The sequence below is a fragment of the Saccopteryx bilineata genome, chromosome 2 (genome assembly GCF_036850765.1).
Source record: "Saccopteryx bilineata isolate mSacBil1 chromosome 2, mSacBil1_pri_phased_curated, whole genome shotgun sequence".
NCBI classification, from domain to species: Eukaryota; Metazoa; Chordata; class Mammalia; order Chiroptera; family Emballonuridae; genus Saccopteryx; species Saccopteryx bilineata.
The window spans coordinates 385,200,379-385,220,685 of NC_089491.1; the positions used below are offsets into that span (position 1 = coordinate 385,200,379).

At 49.8% G+C, this 20,307-nt stretch overlaps 1 protein-coding gene across 2 annotated transcripts in view; it reads right to left on the bottom strand.

The window, feature by feature from the left end:
* The window catches only part of RNF43 (ring finger protein 43), a 70,034-nt gene that overhangs the window by 12,773 nt on the left and 36,954 nt on the right, over positions 1-20,307 (bottom strand). Inside the window, exons 1-2 of one of the 2 annotated variants that reach the window (XM_066264065.1) lie at positions 13,699-13,844; positions 3,786-3,908 (exon numbers count right to left, since the gene is read on the bottom strand). Coding sequence is in view for 1 of the 2 variants with exons in the window: in XM_066264064.1 (XP_066120161.1) it covers positions 3,786-3,908 (123 nt within the window). In the remaining variant the exon portion in view is untranslated. Of the gene's footprint in view, positions 1-3,785; positions 3,909-13,698; positions 13,845-20,307 lie in introns of those variants that run through there. The other variant, XM_066264064.1, reaches the window with a different exon arrangement.

A 20,307-nucleotide genomic window follows, 5' to 3' on the forward strand; every position in this document is an offset into this window, starting at 1 on the left:
TCAGAGACTGACTGAGGGCATCAAGCCAGGGAAGGCCAGGCCTCCAGAGCAACTCATAATCTAGGTGTGGAGACAAGGCATACACATAAAATTATAATGCTGGTGGTAACCTTCTAGAGCACAAATAAATGAAACAGACCAGTAGTTTCCACACCTTTGTTCACTGCAGAGAGCCCTTCTCTCCCAGCCCCCCCATAACAGACACACACACACACACACAATCTGTCACAAATCTTCAATATCCAAAACAGATAAAAGTGAGCCAAGGCTGAGGTGGGACTAAGAGGGACCCTTGGTTTCCCCCTTCCCAAAGGCTCTGCCGTGAAAGGTGGGGAGACCCTGGCAGTGTGCCAGGAGGGCGGGGCTTCTGCTCCTAGTGGTCTAGCTGGGCTGAGCCTGTCAGGGAGGATTCAGTGGAGGAGGTGGACCTCATTCCAGGCTTGAAAGCAAGGGTAGGAGGAAACAGAAGGGCTAAGACCCTTTACTGAGACCCACTCTGCCCAGAATGCTTAGGTTTGAGTCCTGCATCTGCTACTACATATTCGCTGTGAGACTCTGGGCAAGTCACTTCACTGCTCTGTGCCTCAGTTTTCCTTTCTGTAAACTGGGGCTGACACTAGGACTTCCTTCACAAGGTCGTTTGGAGAACTATATTAATTAATCCATGTAAAGCCTTTTAATAGTGCCTGGCACATAGATGTTCCTTCAGCATTAGTTATTATTACATCGGTTACTACTGTGTTCTTTGTGTCTGTGATTTCATTTACTCCCCACAACTCTGTAAGATGGTCATCGGCCCCTCTTTTGAGTTGAGGAGATCCAGGACTTTAGCCTTCTGCATCCCTGGTGGCCAGGTAGTGGTCTCTATAGTAAGAGAGGCCGGGCTTGTGGCCATCTGCTTGCCTCCAGAGCCAGCTCCCCCCACCAGGCCAAGGCCACTGCTCCGGTCCGGACAGGGGGTCTGGGTAATCAATCACAAGAATGGCTGTGGAGTTGCTAATAAAGAAAAGCAAGCAGTTTTGGGGATCAGATGAAGGAGTAGGGGTGGGTGGTGACAAGAATGGAAGAGTCCACAAGAATTATGATGATGGTTTCAGAGATCAAGAGAGAGAGCGGTGAAAGAAAAACCCACCTTGTTCACTACGCAAGCCCGGGATGAAGACAACCACGATGCTGCACTCATTTACTGAGCGACTACTACGTGCTTGGCATGAGGCTGAGGGCTTCCATCTGGACCATCCCCTTAAATTCTCACAACTGCCTTATAATGTAAGTCCTATTATTATTCCCCTTTTACAGATCAGGAAACAGAGGTTCAGAGAGGTGAGTGAAATGTGCAGGTCACACTGAGGGGCAGTGGGGATGCCAGGGCTGTCTGGTTCGAGAGCCCAGCTGTCCGTGCTGATGGTACCACTGACACTAATGATAGGTCAGAGCAGAGCTGATGAAGGTCAGTGGCTTTCAAACTTCCCTTTACAAAGACCTACCCTTTACCTATGCCTCCATTGAGCTATTTAAATATATACACACACACACACACACACACACACTGCTCACAAAAATTAGGGGATAGTTTATCACTTCATATTCATTTTGAAATATCCTCTAATTTTTGTGAGCAGTGTGTATATATATATATATTTTTTTTTATTTTTTTACCAAACTAGCTGCATTTATTATGTACTGCATTTTTCTATAAGATAACTTGTATGATTAGCACACTGAACTTTTGCGTGTTTTCGCGAAGGCTATGGGATTCTAAAATGTCGGAAGTAGCTCCAAGACCCACTATCACCGCTGCAGCCCTTCTCTGTGCTGCGGGACCCAGGTAGGGGCTGCTCGGTCAGGTCAGAGGTGGGGACCCGAGGGAAGCCCTGGACCTGACCAGTGGGGACAGCGTGGGTCTAAAATAGTCCCCAGCAGAGGCTCCCACCCAGGGATGGGGGAGATGCCGGAGAGAGGCTGAGGGCAGAGTGCAGCAGGGGGAGGGGTAGAGGAAGCGTGGGCAGTGACCACGGTGGCTAAGAACGATGACGTCATAGGGCAGGGGTCCAAGTGCTTCTCCTAAGTCCCTAACTGCTTTTCTGGCTTGTGTTTGTTTCAGCTCAGGCACCATCTGGCACTTGACACGTGTTATTTTCATCCTCACAAGAATCACTGGGGGAGGAAATGAAAGTCCTGCTTTACGGTGGTGGACACAAAGGCCCAACGAGGTCAAGCGCCTCAAAGAGCACCGACCACGTGTTCCTCGGCTCCCAGTGTCCACGCTGCATGTGCCTCGTTTCTCCGACAGGCACGTGCTCTTCTGGAGGCCAGGAGAAAGCCTCCCAGGCGGACACGTCCTGACAGGTTGCCAAGCGTTCGCGGACGGGTATGTGAGATCGCACACTCCGCTAGAAGAACAGCAGAACTTCTCTGAACCCTTCTCGCCATCTCTCTCTCATACATACTCTGCCCCCACAGCCACACTACCTGAAACTGAGTGCTTGTCCACCAGCGACCAATGAATGACCTCTGCCCGTATTTTGTAAAGCAAGGGACACGGAACAGCCAGAGGCAGAGCAGCTCCAGCCTCGTAAAACCTTGCTGTCCCTGAGGACCGGCACAGCCTTACAGAGTCACCACGCGCCCCAGCTCCAGGTGTGCGCCCTGGCCCGCCTCCCACCTGCCCTGCAGCCCCCTCTGCGTCCCCTTGGCAGGGCTGGGAGAGTATCTTCACCTCCTGTGGGCCCCACATTCAGAACCCTGCCCGCATCCCTGCCCCCCACGGGATCACGTAAGGACCCGGGCCGTTTCCCTGAGACTCGCGGTTCAGGACACAGCACTCAAGGGGCATCAGAAAGTCCTCAGAGGATCTGGGCCTGAGCACAGGGAACAGGTGTACAGGTAGGGACTGTCACCTTCCTGGGAGCAGGACCTCATCCCTCAAGTCCACATGACTGTGCCACACGCAATCCGACTACACTCTGGCTTATGTCCCCATGAAAACACATATTCCGTGTTCCCAGCCAGAATGAGAAGCAGCAGAGCAGAGGGAAAGCCCAGGTTTGGGAACAGGACAAGGCCCAATTCAGACCTCAGCCCCACTCTGCTTGGCTGTGTCATCCTGTCAGGTGACTTCAGTTTTCTGATCCTCACTTGCCTTCTATGTCAAGTAGGAAATAATAATGTCTAGCCTTCCTGACTGTTGTGAAAAGTAAATGAGACACTATATCTAAAGAATCTGTCCCCTGTCCCACCGGGCATATGGTAAGCACACAGAGAACAGTAACTGACGTTAAAGCAGGGGTCACATGGATACAGATGTTTACGGGCCTGTGAGGCGGCATGCCAGCCAGCCAGCCCACATCTGGAAAGGCAGTGGCCGCTGCCAGCACCAGCCAGTGGTGCCCCGTGGACCTGTGGGGCCACCAGTTTGCAATCTGGAGGAAGTGTGGGGCTCTTTTAGGGCAGGGGCAGTGGTTTCTGTGCCTGCTGGCCTTGTGTCATGCTCAGTAAACAGTTCCAAGATGGACAAGCCCCCCCCCCCACTGGCCCCATTTGCTCTGCGTAGGGGCAGCAGCTCAGGAACTTCAGGTGAGGGGAGGAGGTGACATAGTGCACTAGCCGACAGTCAAAAGGCTCTGCTGGTGGGTGGGCGGTGGGAAAAACCAGGCCTGAATTTCCGCTCTCTGACAGGTCAGGGCGTAGGGAACCCCGAGTGAACCAGGCACACCGCACGGGACCTCTCAGCCCGGAACTGGGTGAAGGTCAGGGTGTCCGTGGGGCCGTGTGAATGCATCTACCTTGCTGGCCAGTGACAGGCAGGGGCGGGGGGCCCGCTGGGGACTCTCCAGCTTGACGATGCTGATGAAGCCGGGCTCCAGGTTGTCGTCATCACTGGCGTTGCAGAGGTACAGAGGGTGCGACTATGGAGAGAGAGAGAGACATGTCAGGGAGGCTCTAGGGACCTGGAGGAAGCCGGGCGAGCCACGCTCGTCTCCACTGTTCTGGGAGGTGCCAGGCAGGTCCTTGTGCTACGAAAGGTGAGCATTCTTATTAGAATGCCCCACAGCAAGCACTGAGCACCCACTGTCACCGCGGGCCCGGGACTCACGGAGGTGGGGGCAGACAGGAGTGGGAAGTGTCCGGTAGGGGGTTTAACTGAGGAGCCCGCGCAAACCAGCCCCATTGATCCTCAAGCCCTGGTTTTCCAAACAGGCCAGACGCAAAGGGCTGTCTTCCCAGCTCCAGCCTTTCTCCCTCCAAATTCCTGCTCCGAAGCCCCGAAGCCCTGGGCTAAGAGGCCTATCAGTGCTCTCAGGACCCTGCCCTCCCTCCCCGCCCCCCACACCAGGCAGAGCTGGGTGTCGATGGTGGTTCCTGTCCCCTCAGCATGGCCCCCCGCGCCCCGCGGCTGCTGCCTTGTGGAGTCCCATCTCTCAGGGGTCCTGGGTCTTCTGACTGGTGCTGCCTCGCCCCCCCTCCACACCCCCCTTCACCACCGCCCTGTGACCTGACTTGCAGGGATTAAGCAGGGTGCCCACAGGGAGAAGAGACAATTTGGTGGGGGGTAGGCTTGGCTAGGAGTTAAGCCTTGAACAGCACAAGTCCTAGGGGCTCCTGCTGTTCCCGGGAACGGTGCAGTGGAGACAGGGCCAGCCCAGCCATTGGCTCCAAGGGGTATGGTAGGTCCAGTCCGGAACCGGGCTCCAGCCCTCCTGGTGCTGAGCAGCAACCAAGCGGGAAGTGGGCCCAAAAGGTGCTAAGAGCGACCAGGGTCCCCTCATCACAGGGACAAGACTGCCCTTTCACCCACTCTCCTCTCATTTAAGGTGATTCAAATACCCACGAGAACCGAATTTTCCCAGGGTGCTGAGACCCGAGCATGACTTCTTTGGCCCCAGGTCATCCTATGGGCCAGGGGTCCCCTCATGGTGGAAAGCCAGTGTGTCCCGGCTGGGGAGGCCACTCTCCCTCTCTGTTGCTGTCGAAAGGACTTCCAGAAAGAACCATCAGAAGAGCCAGAGAACTTTGAACTAGGAAGATGACCGTGTCGATGACAGACTGAAAAGCACAGCCACTTTTGAAAGGACTCTCAGGCTGTCTCCTGTCACTGTGTCGCATGTTATTGAGAACATGGTAGGTTCTCAATAAATACGCCCACCTTCCTTTGAATTAAATCCCTGTGGATAAAAATCTTTGGGCAGAGGATGTTGAGATGGGAGGAGCTCTACTCTTGCCCCTAGAACTTAGGGACCGGTGGTAAGCAAGGCTTAGTGTGGGAAAGAAGGTCATATATATACCCACTCACTGCCAGAAAGAGGCTGGGGGTTAGGTGGGGGGCTGTGCGCACTTCAGGGAAGCTGTACTCCGACTCAACGAGCTCCATTGGTCTGTCTGTCCATCTGTCCAACCATGCACCATTCATTTCTTCATTCCACCAACAATGAAGGCCCCCTTGGTGCCAGGCGCAAAACACCGAGGGGTCGACGATGAATCAGGTAGGTTCTTGTCTTAAAGAACCTCCGGACACAGGTAGGTGTGCAAACATGTTGTATTGTGATGTTATAATGCAGGTTCACTCAAGGGCCTGTGGAGGGGCACAGGAGAGGGGACTGACAATCCCCTAGGGAAGGCGGGGTGACTCAGTGCTTCCTGGGGACGGAAGAGGTATGTGTTTACAGGGGAGTGTACCTTCGTGGCAGAGGAAGCGGCCTGTGCCCTGGCATGGAGGCACAGGCTCAGGGTTGGGAGGGACTGTGGGAAATCAGGTCTAATGCACAAGAGAAGGCAAGAGGTCAGGAACCAGACCACACAGCAGGGGGCACAGAACACTGTTTGAAAAGGATTGTCCTAGGTGACAACAGCGGACAGTCTGGGGTGGTGAGGAGTCAAAATTCAGCCTGACCAGGCAGTGGCGCAGTGGATAGAGTGTTGGACTGCGATGCGGAGGACCCAGGTTCAAGACCCTGAGGTCTCCAGCTTGAGCGCGGGCTCATCTGGCTTGAGCAAAGCTCACCAGCTTGAACCCAAGGTTGTAGGGGTTACTTGGTCTGCTGAAGGCCCACGGTCAAGGCACATATGAGAAAGCAATCAATGAACAACTAAGGTGTCACAACGCGAAACAAAAAACTAATGATTGATGCTTCTCATCTCTCCGTTCCTGTCTGTCTGTCCCTGTCTATCCCTCTCTCTGACTCTATCTCTGAAAAAAAACCAAAAAACAAACTCAACTGCTCCAGTAGAACCCAAGATGTGAGACCCCCCTCAGGAATAGTAAGTTGCAACCACAAGCGTCCTGCTTTGCTCTCCGCCCCTCCCCCCTAATCCCACCTGCTACCCGTGATCCAGCTCTCTCAAGAGAATTCCAAGAGACCTCTCACTGACCGGAGCGTCAGTTGGGAGAGGAGAGAAAGTTACTTTGGAGAAGAGTAGCCTTTAGAAAAGGATTTGCAAATATATAACCGCCTCTCTGGCCCCCAGGCCTCCACAGTTCTATGTTGTAGAATGCCTTTAAGGAGGTGGAGAGAAAAAAACATGGTGTCAGAGTCACCAGACTGCCCTGGTCCTGAACTCACAACTGTGGAAGACGGAAGGGGAGAATATGAACCATTAGTAAATGCCTCTGGTGTGCCCGGGCCTTTAGATGTTATCTCACTGCGAGGTAGGTATCGCAATCCCCATTTAAAGAGAGAGACGTTGGTGGCTCAAAATTAAGGTCACACGTGATTAGAGCCCAGCTCTATCTGATTCCACCCTCTGGAGCCATGTAACTCCAGGTGAATCATATAGTCAGCCCTCCACTGTTTATGCTGCTGCTGCTGCTAGTTTACATTTACCAAATGAATACGGTGGGCCATCGATTGTTCTGAATTAACTTTTTTCATCCTCATAACCCTACGAGGGAGAAACCATTATTGCCTCCACTTTAAGGATGAGAAAACAGAGGCCATAAGAGGTCAAGTAACATGCCTAGGATTAGACAGCTAAAATCAGAAGAAATGGAAGGCAGAGGAGTATCAGATAGGTTAAAAAAAATTGTGAATTTCCACTTGACTGACAATACGATACTTGCCCTCAATTCATGACCAAGAAAACCTGCTTTCCTAATGACACCTTCCTAAAGCGTAAGGGCCCAGCATAGCCCCTGAACTATTAGTGGCGTCTTGCAGAATTCCGTCCTGGGCCATCTTCCCTCTCCACCCTCCATGGCACCAGGGTCACCCAGACGATCCTGTGGCTCCATTTGCCACATTGAGGTTGCTGATGACATCTGTGCTCTGGAGTTCTAGACTCTGCCCAACAGGCAGGGCCTAGAAGTTTCCACCTGCAGAAACTTAAACGACATGCTCAGATTCAGCATGCTCCAAACTGAACTCACGCATTTATCCCTCAAAAGTGCTCCTGCAGTGCTCTCGACCTGAGGGACTGGAACGACTCTCTACCGGTTCCCTGGGTCAGACGTTGTCCCCCGTCCCCTCTCCACCGCCACCCCATGTGCCACCAACCATCGAACTCTGACAAGTCTGTCTCCTCCACATTCCTGTTTGTCCTCGTTCCTCCATTCGCAAGACGGCTTCTCTGATACAGGCCCACTGTCACTGCAACTCTAATTTACCGGAAGAACCTTTTGATGGGGGTCCCCTCACCCCACTCGGTTCTCCATAACGGAGCCAACATGGCCTAAAATGCTGACATGAGCATGCCCGCTTCCACTCTCAGCTCTTGAAAGACTTCTCACAGCTCTTGAAATACACCCTGTGCTTTTAAATATAGCTGAAAAGCCTCTACCTGCTCAGGCCGTGCCCTCCAGCTCGGCCTCGGGGCTTCCGCTCCATCCCTGTCCCTCCTCCTCCCTGCGGGGCATGCTCCAGGAATAACCTGATTCATGTCCCCACTTCTGGCACTTGCTGCTGCCAGCATAGGTGAGAGGGCTCTCCCCCTGGGCCCCCTGAGCACCCTGTTTTCCCAGAGACTTGCCTTGGGGTGTTCCAGTTGTCCTCCTAGGGCTCCCGCTACCCAGGCTACGAATGACTTCCACTGCCCCTTCGGTGCCGGCTACATGGCTTTCTTTTATTCAACAGTGAAGGTCGACAACCAGATTACTGAAAGCAACCTTTAAAAATAAGACAGTGCACACCAAAGTCCCGACCATGCAGGCTTTGGGAGGGAATCAGAGAGGAGATGGGGATGGCAGTCTTTGGGGGCTGGCATTGCATACTTCAATCGTAGAGTTTTATCTTTTGCTGTTGTGGAATAAAAAAGAATGAGAGCAGCCTGACCAGGCAGTGGTGCAGTGGATAGAATGTTGGACTGGGATGTGGAGGACCCAGGTTCGAGACCCCGAGGTTGCCAGCTTGAGTGCAGGCTCATCTGGTTTAAGCAAAGCTCACCAGCTTGGACCCAAGGTCGCTGGCTCGAGCAAGGGGTCTGCTGAAGGCCCGTGGTCTAGGCACATATGAGAAAGAAATCAATGAACAACTAAGGTGTGGCAACGAAAAACTGATGATTGATGCTTCTCATCTCTCTCCGTTCCTGTCTGTCTGTCCCTATCTATCCCTCTGACTCTCTCTCTGTCCCTATAAAAAAAAAAAAAAAGTGAGAGCTATTTATATTTTGTTCTGTTCCCTCCTCCGTTCTGAAATGCCAGCCCCCTTGCCTCAGGTGCATCTGCTACAGATCTATCTTCCTGGCTTTTGTGAAGGACACTGAATGTCCCCAAGGCAGAAAGGAGTGTGTGGTGTGTGTGTGGGTGGGTGGAGGGGGAATGAGAGTCCCTGGAATCCTGAGGGAAGGGGCAGGGCCCTGAGGATGCATAGTCCATGCTCCGGAAGAGGCGGGCCCTGGGAGGCTAGACCCTGGCAAAAAAGATGGGCTTACATGGACTTCAAGGGATACTTGTGCTGGGACATTGGGCATATTTGTGGTGACCAGCATGGACAAGTAACAGAGGGGTCCCTTAGATATTTTGGTTTTGGCTACTTTATGAGGGAAAGCGGTCACAAAGACAAAAATTTCCACCCGGTTAGTGGAAGAGGGCCTTGAAGTCAGCTTTCATTTGATAAAAAGAAAATACCATATTTCTTGTACTTGTGGCGTGAAAACCGTACTCACTACACTTTTGTATGATTTGAGTCTTTTACAATGAGAGTTCTTCAAGTATTTTCAGATTAAAGAACAACAAAAAAAGAGGTAATTCAACCAGGACGCTCTTCGTTACTAGCAAGGCTGTGCTATCTTCGGTGGTTGTGGGACACCGAGGTGGTCTCTGCCCCCTCCTGCAGGGAACTTTCAGCTGGGAAGAGAGCTTGTAAGAAAACAGATCCAAATGCATCTGCTTCCTTTAGATGCATGGTCTCCTAATAATGAAGATGCAAACGTAATTCCATACATTGGGCCACCTATCCTGTTAGTGACACCAAGTGGGAGCCGAGAGCAATGGGCTCGCAGAGTAGGGCTGGGGAGGGTTCCTGGAAACTTGTGGACTTGAGGACTCGATGGAAAGCCCCTGCTGCAGATGCTGCCTCAAGGGGCAAATTAGGAGGACTTGCTCTCAGGGTCCGGGCCACGCTGAGAACTCAGCGTTGTACACACAGGTTTTATACCCTTCTGTAGAGACGCGCATACTGTCCTTTAGTGGTGTGTGTTGTATTTCATGTTCTTGAGTCTGTTCTCTATGTCTGTGTCTTCCTCTTCAAACTTATTTGTTCTGATCCCCCACCACCACCTCCAAGAACAGACCTAAGGTTCAAAATTCTGACTCCATCATTTACCTGTGTGACCTAGGCCAGGCTGCTTAGCCTTCCTGAGCCTCGTCTTCATTTCAGAATGGAGTAATAAACACCCCCTGATCAGCATGAAGACTGGAGATACCGGATGGAAGTGCCCAGCCCAGAGCCTGACACAGCCTGTGCTCACCGAATGGTAGCCGTTTTTATCGTTGCGTTGGTAATAATAAAGTGCCTCCTTATTCCTGGAAGGGACAAAGCTTTCTGACTGCTCCTCCCTTGAGCAATCTCGACAGCGCCTCTGAATGCCAGCGTTCCACGAGGCGCAGTCTGGGACAGCTCATTATCCACGGTCACTTCCCTTCTGTACTCAGCCCTGCAAACCCCACTGAACAAGCTCTTCCAGTTCCCAGCCCGACTCCTTCCCATGAAAGTGGCCATGTGATCTCATTACCTCCTCACAAAGGGCATTCCAGGGCTCAGGTGGGCCCCGAACTTACTGCTGCTCTTCCTTTACCCCTGGCATCTCCTTCTCGTGGGGTGTGTGCTTTTACAAGCAGTTCTTTACTGTCTCCTGTTTCCCAGCCACCCTCCCGCCCGCACCCCTGCGTAATGATCTCTGGCTTCTCCGATTCCACGTCCAGACGTTCATCCAGGTCTCGGACAGGTAACTTTACTGCCTGCTACAATTTTGCCTTTGTAATCAGGAACATTGGCCGGGCATCAAAGGCACCCTTCTCCCCGTTTCCTCTTTTCAGATTTTATAATCGTCCTCTCGTGTGCAGCCTCCCTTACCTGAACTTAGAACTACCTGCCATCTATCTCGGGCAGCAGGGCTCACCAGCACCATAAAGTCAAGCTGCTGTAGCTAGGGGGCTGGGAAACCCCAGATGGGCCTGGAGTTGCTGCTTCCGGCTCCCAGCCCCAGAGCAGCCTCTCAGGCCCACTTTGGCCATCTTGCCTTTATTTAAAGAGGCCAATGCTAATCTACAGGTTAATCCTAACGGTGATTGCTTAGGTTTGGATTTGGAAACCTCTAGACCTCATTCTTATCCTTACAGTAGCCTGTGGCTACCTCTTTGGGATAGCTGAGTTCTCTAAAGAATCAAGTTAGGAGGACACGGAATTGGCAAGAGAGTTTTCCTTTGGTCTATTTTGCTAAAATGTTTTTCTTTTTACCAGGAAAATGTATTCCAGCTTAATTGTGTGATTTTTTTTTTAAGTACAAAAGAAAATAATGTTGGTGGGATGAGAGAAGCAGACCTTGAGCCACCAGATGGGAAGGGACCAGCAGAGACAGGATGGATGAAAGCCAAGTATTTCTTACTTGGTCCCAAAACTGTCCTGGCAGTACCGGCGCGGGTGAGCAAGAGGGCTGGCGAGAGAACCGGAATGTGCCACCATCTAACGGGAAGCAGGGTGACAAAATCTGAAGGGACAAACTGAGCTCATCCAAGGCCCAGCCAGGAGCTTGGCATATTGCAGACTCGTAGTATCTGGTAGAAGAATAAGTACAACTCAGTTTAAGTCCAGTTGCCACTCAGTGTATACAAAGGAGCTGTGAGTGCTGAGAGCTGAGGCCTGTTCATACCCGTAAGGGACATTCAAACTTGGTTTCTAAAGGTGAGGAATGTGGGTAGGTTATAGACTGCTTGTGGTCCTACAACTAGTTCAAGGAGGTTGAGGTCCCCTAAATGCCACCCCAGTACCCTGTCTACTCCAAGGTATGCACGTCGGGAAGTATTCCGCGTGGCGCGACAAACATGAGCCGACTATTATAATGCACATCAACGGCGTCAGGACCTCCATGTCTAGAATTTTCAAACTTGGATGATTCTTAGCAACAAGACAGGAGCAAGGTCTCAGCTCCTTCTCCTGCCAGGCCCCGGCTCTTGCTGCCCAGCCACCTCAGAGTCCCTCCTCTCCCCCGGGGCTTAGTTCACGGCTACTCCCAGCCCAACCAGGCGGCCAGACCCAGCGCTGCTCTGAGAGGCCCTCCCAGTGCACAGTCCCCGCTCGCTGAGGGTGACACAGTGCGCCCTGAAATGAGAGGTCACAGGCGCTCAGACCCAGGTAACGGCCCTCCGGCCGGATCACCGCATCCCTCACGACTCACCCCCCACTCCAGACGGCATGCCTCAGTGGAGAATTCACCTATCCGGTCTCGATTGGGTTCAAGCTCCATGAAGTAACTGGACCTCTTTACCCTCCAGTGGGCCCCATGGTAGGGTTTTTCTGACTCCACACTCTGCCTGGCATCTTTGTGTGGTTTACAGGGTCATAACCAGATTTATAAGTAGGAAAGAGAAAGGAAAGAGAAAGAAGAAAGAGCGAACTCTGAGTTGCTTTTGAAATATACTGTGTCAGGGAAGCTGACTTGGCAGTCACAGACAGGAGGAAGACCTCAACGACCCAAGAGGCAGAGCTTTTGTCCATTATATTCCCACGTAGAAACAGGCCTTGCTCAGGCCAGGAAGACCTCTAGCTATAGGGGCACCAGGAAGATACTCATGAGTTAGGAGCAAAAGAGAGGAAGTCCATCCAATAATTTTAGTCACACCAGCGCTCTTTGGAAGGAAGGCTGTGAAATAAGATCTCAAGATTTCAAAGCCCCGGAAGGTCAAGGCCTGAGAAATACCCCAGTTATACAGTGTGGACTCTCTCCCTCTACCAGGTGAGGGACTCAGGGCTCCAACCACCAAGACTCCTCCCAGGAGGGCCTGAAATGTCATCTGAGCTCTGCCACTCAGTTAGTAGCCACTGTCCCAGGGAGATCTTGCCACCTTCACTGACCTTCACCTTATCGAAAGTACCATTTGAGGGACCCCGTTTAGCTGTCTTGTTCAAAGTGGTCCTCTACAGAAGGCTAAGGTCTTGACACAGGGGACAGTATTGCTGGGGGTAATACCTATCCTCACATTTCCAGAATGAGGGTCTAAAAGGGCTTTGTCCCGGGATCTCCCCAGGTATGGCAACACTCTTTACCACAGTGAGGCAGTTAACCGAGCTCTCGCACTGGACCCCATGTGCTATTTGCAAACAGCCCTGACACAGTGTGCTTTATGATTTTGCTATTCTTTTAATTTTTTCCTTCCTATTCTTGTTCCAGTCAAACTCATGCCAGAGATAGCAGGAATTTAGAAACCTGCTGGGTCCAGGTAGTGTTTGGTTTTAAGTATGTATGTATGTATGTATGTATTTATTTATTTTTGTGAGAGAGACAAGGACAGACAGACAGGAAGGGAGAGAGATGAGAAGCATCAACTTGTAGTTGCATCACTTTAGTTATTCATTGATTTCTTTCTTACACGTGCCTTGATCAGGGGCTCCAGCTGAGCCAGTGACCCCTCGCTCAAGCCAGCGACCTTGGGCTTCAAGCCAGCGACCATGGGGTCATGTCCATGATCCCACAATCAAGCCGGCAACCCCACGCTCAAGCCGGATGAGCCCACGCTCAAGCTGGCAACCTTGGGGTTTCGAACCTGGGTCCTCAGTGTCCCAGGTCACCACTGCACTACTGCCTGGTCAGTCTGTTTTTAAGTCATTATTTAGGTTAAGATTTTTAAAAATTTTTTTTAAATTTTATTTATTCATTTTTTTTAGAGAGGAGAGAGAGAGGGAGAAAGAGAGACAGAGAGGGAGAGAGAGACAGAGAGAGAGGAGGGGGGAGGAGCTGGAAGCATCAACTCCCATATGTGCCTTGACCAGGCAAGCCCAGGGTTTCGAACCGGCGACCTCAGCATTTCCAGGTCGACGCTTTATCCACTGCACCACCACAGGTCAGGCATTTAGGTTAAGATTTTAATGCTAAAATAGCCAAAGACAAAGTCCAGACAGTCCTTGTGAAAAAAGACCGAAGAAATGAAACTCAAGGCGATCAGAATATGTCTTTAAATATGCCAGAGGCCCGTCAGGACTCTCAGCAGAGCTGTCAAGCATCACTAAGCTGGGTGGTTTCAGTGCAAGGGTCTGAACTGGCTAAACTCACCCGGTTAGTTCACACGCAGTCCACGGCCCTCAGGCCTACTCTCCTGCTCAGAGGCTGTAGGGATTCCAAGTTGCCCTGCAAACTCTGCTCCACATTGACGACTGTCTTCCACCACTGGCTTCCAAGCCCTTTGAGGGCAGACAGCGTGTCCCAATGGGCTGGCTGCACTGTCCTCCCAGCATCCCAGTGCACACTGTGAGCGGAGAGGGGGCGGAGCTGTGGAGTGTGCAGGGCCAATCCCGTCCCCAGCCCCTGGGCGGTCACACACAATACTAATACTGCATTTCCATTGCATAGCAGAAAACTGATTGAACACGGGCCTGTGCTTCAGTAAAGAAACAATAGAGGGGATAGAGTGGTCGCCGCACTTAGAATTACATCAGGAAGAGAAGGACGAAATTATTCAAGCCACCAGCCAGCACAGATGCCCAGAGTCCCTCCTCAGAAGCCAGCAGGGGTTGAGATGGGGCCAAGGCGGCTTCTGTTCCGAAGAGGCAGCAGGCAGGAGAGGCTTGTGTTGGAGGAAGCCCAGGGCCTTCAGCCCGACTGCTGACAGCCCTTTGACCACAACTCTGAAGCCCTGTCCACGGGGTGGCCCTGGGGAAGAGGCCTGCTTTGGGGGGAATGTTTAATGATTTGCCAGAAAAGAACAAGGCAAACAGACTCCTGGCAGCTGCCTGGATGCAACAGGAGAGTAGATTTTTATTCCCACCCACGGTGTAGCCTTCCAGGCAGGGGATAAAAGGAAAAGAGATGGGGTTGGGAGGGCCTGCCATGTTGGACTCAGCATTTCACTGGGTTTCTACGGATGGTGCCTGGATATCTTGGCGTGGGTGCCAGCTGACATTTCCACGCTCTGAATGTTTTAGTAATTCCTAAGAGCGGCATCTCTTGAGCTCCTAGGAGCTAAAGAAAGAGAGATGTAAGTGGCCTCTTACAGCAGAGGTCTAGGCACTAAGGAGAAGGAAACAGCGACAAAGAAACTCCTCTGTCTTTGCTCTTAAATCTTTCACAGAAAGTGTATGCGATGGAAAAGTAGTTCTCTGCTAAATTCCTTTTACTTTCTCTTCCCATGGACCTTCCCTATCTCCTTGTCTCTACAGAGAAAATTTAAGTGGCACCTCCCTTTCCCTGTGAGCCAGGGACTCCAAGATCTGAGTCCTACAGCTCCCACTTCTGTTTGACCTCGACCTCCCCGCCCACCCAAACTAGGCCCTCTGACCAGTCTTCAGTCCTCAGAACTAAACACACATTCTCCCATACAGTCCCCTAAAGTGATAGATTCAAAATTACTAAATGACACTTTTTCCTCTTACGGTTGGTTGTATCCAGCAGTGTTCCACTGTGTCCCAGCCTCTGACCCCCCTTCCTCTAGCAGAATGCCTGGTTCTTAGATGTTCAACAGAACACGAGTCCTTTCCACCCTCTTGTGAAGCAGATCCCGGGCCCCTTCAAGTCAGGGACTAGGTCTTATTCATCCCTTAGCATAATGCCAGGCACACGGTAGATGGGGTGTGTGCAGGTTGAATTATCTGTTTCAATAAACAGATGTGAGATCAAATAACTGTGGTGGTTGCATTGTCATCTGATCAGGACATGATTTTTTTCAGATTTCTGCTTTCTCTTCAGAAAGCTTCTGTATACTCCCTCTACGTTGCTGACCTCTTAGGAAAGGGAGAGATCTCTTCCTCCCTGTTCCTATCATGCTTAAATCTCCCCTGTATCCCTGAACACAACTCACTTCTTTCAGGACAGCCTCCCCATAAAGCCAGTAGCCGCGGCCACCATCACAGCCGCCTGGCCAACGCAGGTTCGCATTTGATTCAGACAGTCGGTAATGAAACAACGGAGCCAAGAACTAGTGGGCCATTACCTTTAATCTTAGTTCGCACCTGGCAATTGAGTAAATACACATAGTGGGAAAACACTTCCCTTTCCATTCAGGGCTCCCAAAGCCACTGACTCATCCGAGTTTTCCTACAGTCAATGGCCCTACCAGCCTTATTCACCTCTGTTCCATATCTCCTTCTCTTTGCACAAACTCTGCACAAACTGGCTTCTCCTTCAGCGTTCCGCTATCTTGCCTGCCTCTCCTCTGCAATGCAGATGGCAGAAACCTCGCTAGAGAGCCCCCTGTCTGCTTTATTTTATAGTGTAGAAAATTAAAGCCTTTAAGCCAATATACAAATAAGGAAGTCTCTGATACAAAGTCACTTATCTGAGACATAAATGGGATTCCTCATAAGAGTGTACCACCACACATCATGCAAGAGTCAAGGGTGGGGGGAAAAACTTAGTTTTGAGAAGATCTTAGTATTAGAAGAGTGTTGAAAATATCTTTAGTATTAAAAAGGTGGGTAAGGCTTAGTCTTAAAACTAAGCCTTAGGCTATAAGGACTTTGCCAGTTTACAGCCTGTCTCCCACACCCAATGCAAACTATAAGCGAGTAAACATATACGTCATATTCACAAACTTATTTGACCAACACTCCCTACTTAAAAACCTACCCCTGGTTACTCTTTTGCCCTCCCTTGCATGGATGTGCTAATAGAACTTAATCCCGAATGGACAAGAAAGCATCTCTTCACCAAAAAACAGAAGTGGCCCCTGCTCTCAGGAGCCTAGAATCTGACTGTAGACCGATAGCCACCTATGTATCCATGTGCTCACACACATGGTCTCAAGGCCGTCTGTCAAACAGCTCACGGAACGCAAATCCAGAGAGCACACATTCGTGCATTGGGAGGACGTGGAATGAATGGTGAACTCGCTCATGCTTCCCATATTGCTTTAGAAGTACTCTCTAGCCATTTGGGGCCTGTTGTTCTGTTCTATCTCCCAGATTTGATGGGAAGCTCCTTCAGGGCAGGAGCCATTTATTATAGAAACTATTAAAACTGGTTTTAATTATTTTTTATCCCTATAGCACTGACTCATACTCTTGCCTCCTAGGCTGTGGTGCTAGCTGAACCTTCTAGGTGAATGACTTTCAGTCCCTCCCAAGAATCTTTGAGGAACTGACCAGTGATCTGCATGGAAAAGGTCTAGAGCAGGGGTAGCCAACCTTTTTATACCTACCACCTACTTTTGTATCTCTGTTAGTAGTAACATTTTCTAACCGCCCACCAGTTCCACAGTAATGGTGATTTATAAAGTAGGGAAGTAACTTTACTTTATAAAATTTATAAAGCAGAGTTACAGCAAGTCAAAGCATATAATAATAATTACCAAGTACTTTATGTTGGATTTTCACTAAGTTTGGCAGAATAAATCTTTATAAAACAACTTATTATAGTTAAATCTATCTTTTTTTTAAATTTTATTTATTCATTTTAGAGAGGAGAGAGAAAGGGAGAGAGGGAGACAGAGAGGGAGAGAGAGAGGAGAGAGAGACAGAGAGAGAAGGTGGGGAGGAGCTGGAAGCATCAACTCCCATATGTGCCTTGACCAGGCAAGCCCAGGGTTTCGAACTGGCGACCTCAGCAATTCCAGGTCGACGCTTTATCCACTGCGCCACCACAGGTCAGGCTAAATCTATCTTTTTATTTATACTTTGGTTGCTCTGCTACCGCCCACCATGAAAGCTGGAACGCCCACTAGTGGGCAGTAGGGACCAGGTTGACTACCACTGGTCTAGAAAAACCCAGACTTGATTTACTCCCAATAGTCTCCCTCCCTCCCTCCCTCCCTCCCATAGAATGAGAGATGAATTATATCTCTCTTCTCCATCCATCCTGGATACCCTGGAAAGCGGATGTGTCTAAAGTCCAGATTTTAAAGACTTCAGCTGAGAAACTGTTTGAGAGCTCCGGCTTCCCTTGCTGTCCGTTTGCCGGCTCCCGCCACCTCTGGCCCTGAGGGTGCTCGCGGCCGTTTACCCCCAATGTGGTTCTGTGCTCACATATTCCAAACACCCTTTGACTTGCTCTTCATGAACTAGGAGCTCTTTGTTACCTCCTAATTGCTCAAACTTCTTTATTTTTCTTGCTAAGTGCAGATGGTAAGAGATACGAAAAGATAATCAAAGTGCTGATAAACAGAGGAGAAATCTCAGTTATCAAGTTGGCTCGGTGGCACAGAAGTTCCTGTTCGCGTCCCTCTCTTCAGGAGACCGAGGAGGTGCAGTCACCAGACTCGGTGGGGAAGGGAAGTACTCGCAGAGCAGGGAGGGGAGCCAGGCGCCTGGGTTGAGAGTTCACAGGGCAGTGAGGATCAATAGCAGCTCTTCTGATTTGCACACCATTATCAAGGTACAGAGCAACACTACCCTTTGTCCCTTCTAGTTTTCCTGTTAACGGGACCCTTTACCCTAAATTAAGACTATTACTCAGCTTTGATGTTGTATTTTATATTAGCAAAGTGCTTTATAATCCTTCATTAGCTATTTCATTTTCCCTTTATTAGTACCACTCATTGCACAAATTAAGTGAAGGAGACAACGCAATGCATGTTGGGCTTGCAACCAGGAATCGTGAATTCTGGGCATGGGTTGCACGTAGTAAATGCAATGAAATGAGACTTGGCGGACCACAGGAAGAGTCACAGAGTAAAAGAACAGAGGCACCAAAATTATAAGAGCCTTCCTGGGGACTGAAACGCCAATCATTTAGAGCAAGACTTGGAAGTTTTACTTTATTTTGCTTGCAGTAAAACTAAGAGCCTGTACTCGCTTAAATTAAAAATGTGACCACCACACACAACTGGAATAGGAAAATAGACTCTTGATTGCCTAATTTCCTCCGTAAGAGAGGAAAGCAGAAAGGAAAAAAAGACATACCTGAACCTAATGGTGCCGGCTGTTTCCTAAAGGACGGATGCTAAAGCAAGGTCCATATCCCAAAGTTACTTCTCATCTGTCGCACACCCCTTCCTGAAACTCTCCTCACTGTGTCTTTGTGACATAACGCTATTCTTGTTCTTCTACTTCTCTGTCTCTCATCTTTCTCTCCTGTTCTTCTTCCTCTCACTTAAATACAAAGATATATTCTCTGATATTAATACCTCTCTCTGAGGTTCTTATTCACTCCAGTCTTCAATGATCATTTTCAAATTTGTCCAAAGTCAAATTCTTCTGCACTTCAAAAGGCCTGCAGACATTATTGTTTTGTTCTTACTGGTAACCCAAGCTCAGACAAACCAAACCCACATATATCATCTCCTCCCTGCACTCCACCCTAAACCAATAACCCCTCTTACCTATTTTTATTAATGGCACCATCATTTTCCTAGGGACCCAGGCTGGGCACCTCAGCATCATTATGATTCCTCCTCTCTAGAACCAATTACTTAAATTTGCCCTTGGAAATCTACCTTCTCTGTGTCTCTGGAGTCTGAATCATTACAGTAGACTTTTGTAACTGTTCTGCAGGCTCTCACCACTCTACAGTTCCTTATAGGTCTCCACAAGAACATTCTTCCTAAACCTAGCACTGGTCCTATCATTGTCCTGTTCAAATACCGTGAAAACTCTCCACTGCCTTCTGTAAATCCAGCTTCATCCTCAGTCTATGAAATCAAGGTTCTGCGCTGGCTCTGGAATTGGATAACTTGGTTTCACATTTTGACTCTATCACTTACAAGATGTGTGTGGTTTTGAGTGGGTGGTCTAACCTCTTAAGTCTTGGTTTCCTTATTGGTAAAACAAACAAACAAACAACAACAAAAATGCAGACACTACCACCCACCCAAGCAGATTGCTATAGAGAGCAAGTGAAATAACATATATTTAAAGTGCCTGCAGTTCCTGCACATAGTAGGCACTCAAAAAGTATTCATTCCTCCTCTCTCCCTCTACCTTTTCAGCTTTACCTCCACTTCCCTCCTACTTGTCCTATACTACTTGGCCACACCAAAGGATGTCACTCACTACCTGTCACTTCACCTGGGATGCCGATTACACTTACTTAGGCTGTCACTCTTTAAAATCCTACTTGTCCTTCATGACCTCTGTCGTGAAGACACTCTTCATTTGAAATCTCCCAATCAGTGTGTTTGTGTTTATTGTATGGCACTTTCCACCCTCGGCTTTGTAGTCTTATGGACTCAGCTGAGGGCAAGGCTCTCATTCTAGCCCACAGGGCGCGACGCCCTCACATTCACTTTAGGTCTCCTGAGAGTTCGTTCATTTGTGATTCATCCTTCACACTGGGAACTCTTCAGAAACAATGTCTGGCGGGATGTCAGCCTTTCAAACAACTCTAGCAGAGCTGCTGAGTCAGGCTAGGGCTAAGCTCAGTGCTAGCTCAGCCAACAGGAATCCCGGACCCCTGTTCCTGCCTGGCACATCATGATTTGGCAACTTGCATAAGCCACGGGAGCTCGTTTGAATATATTTAGATGGGAGCACATTTGTCTTAGGGATAGGCAAGCAACAATGCATGACACCTATAAAAATCAACCACTGTTAGGCTGATGACAACAATGGCTTCACTGGTATAAAAAGGAGTTCCAAAAAGCCATTCGGTTGCATAGGTCTGGAGTGTGCCTCAGCTAGGAGGTTTAACTATACCACACTTTGGCTTTCAGCCAATGCACTTCCTCTTGGCCCAGTTAGCAAGTGGGCAATTGGATGAGATCAGCCACCATGGGGTGGCTGGAACACAAGGTGG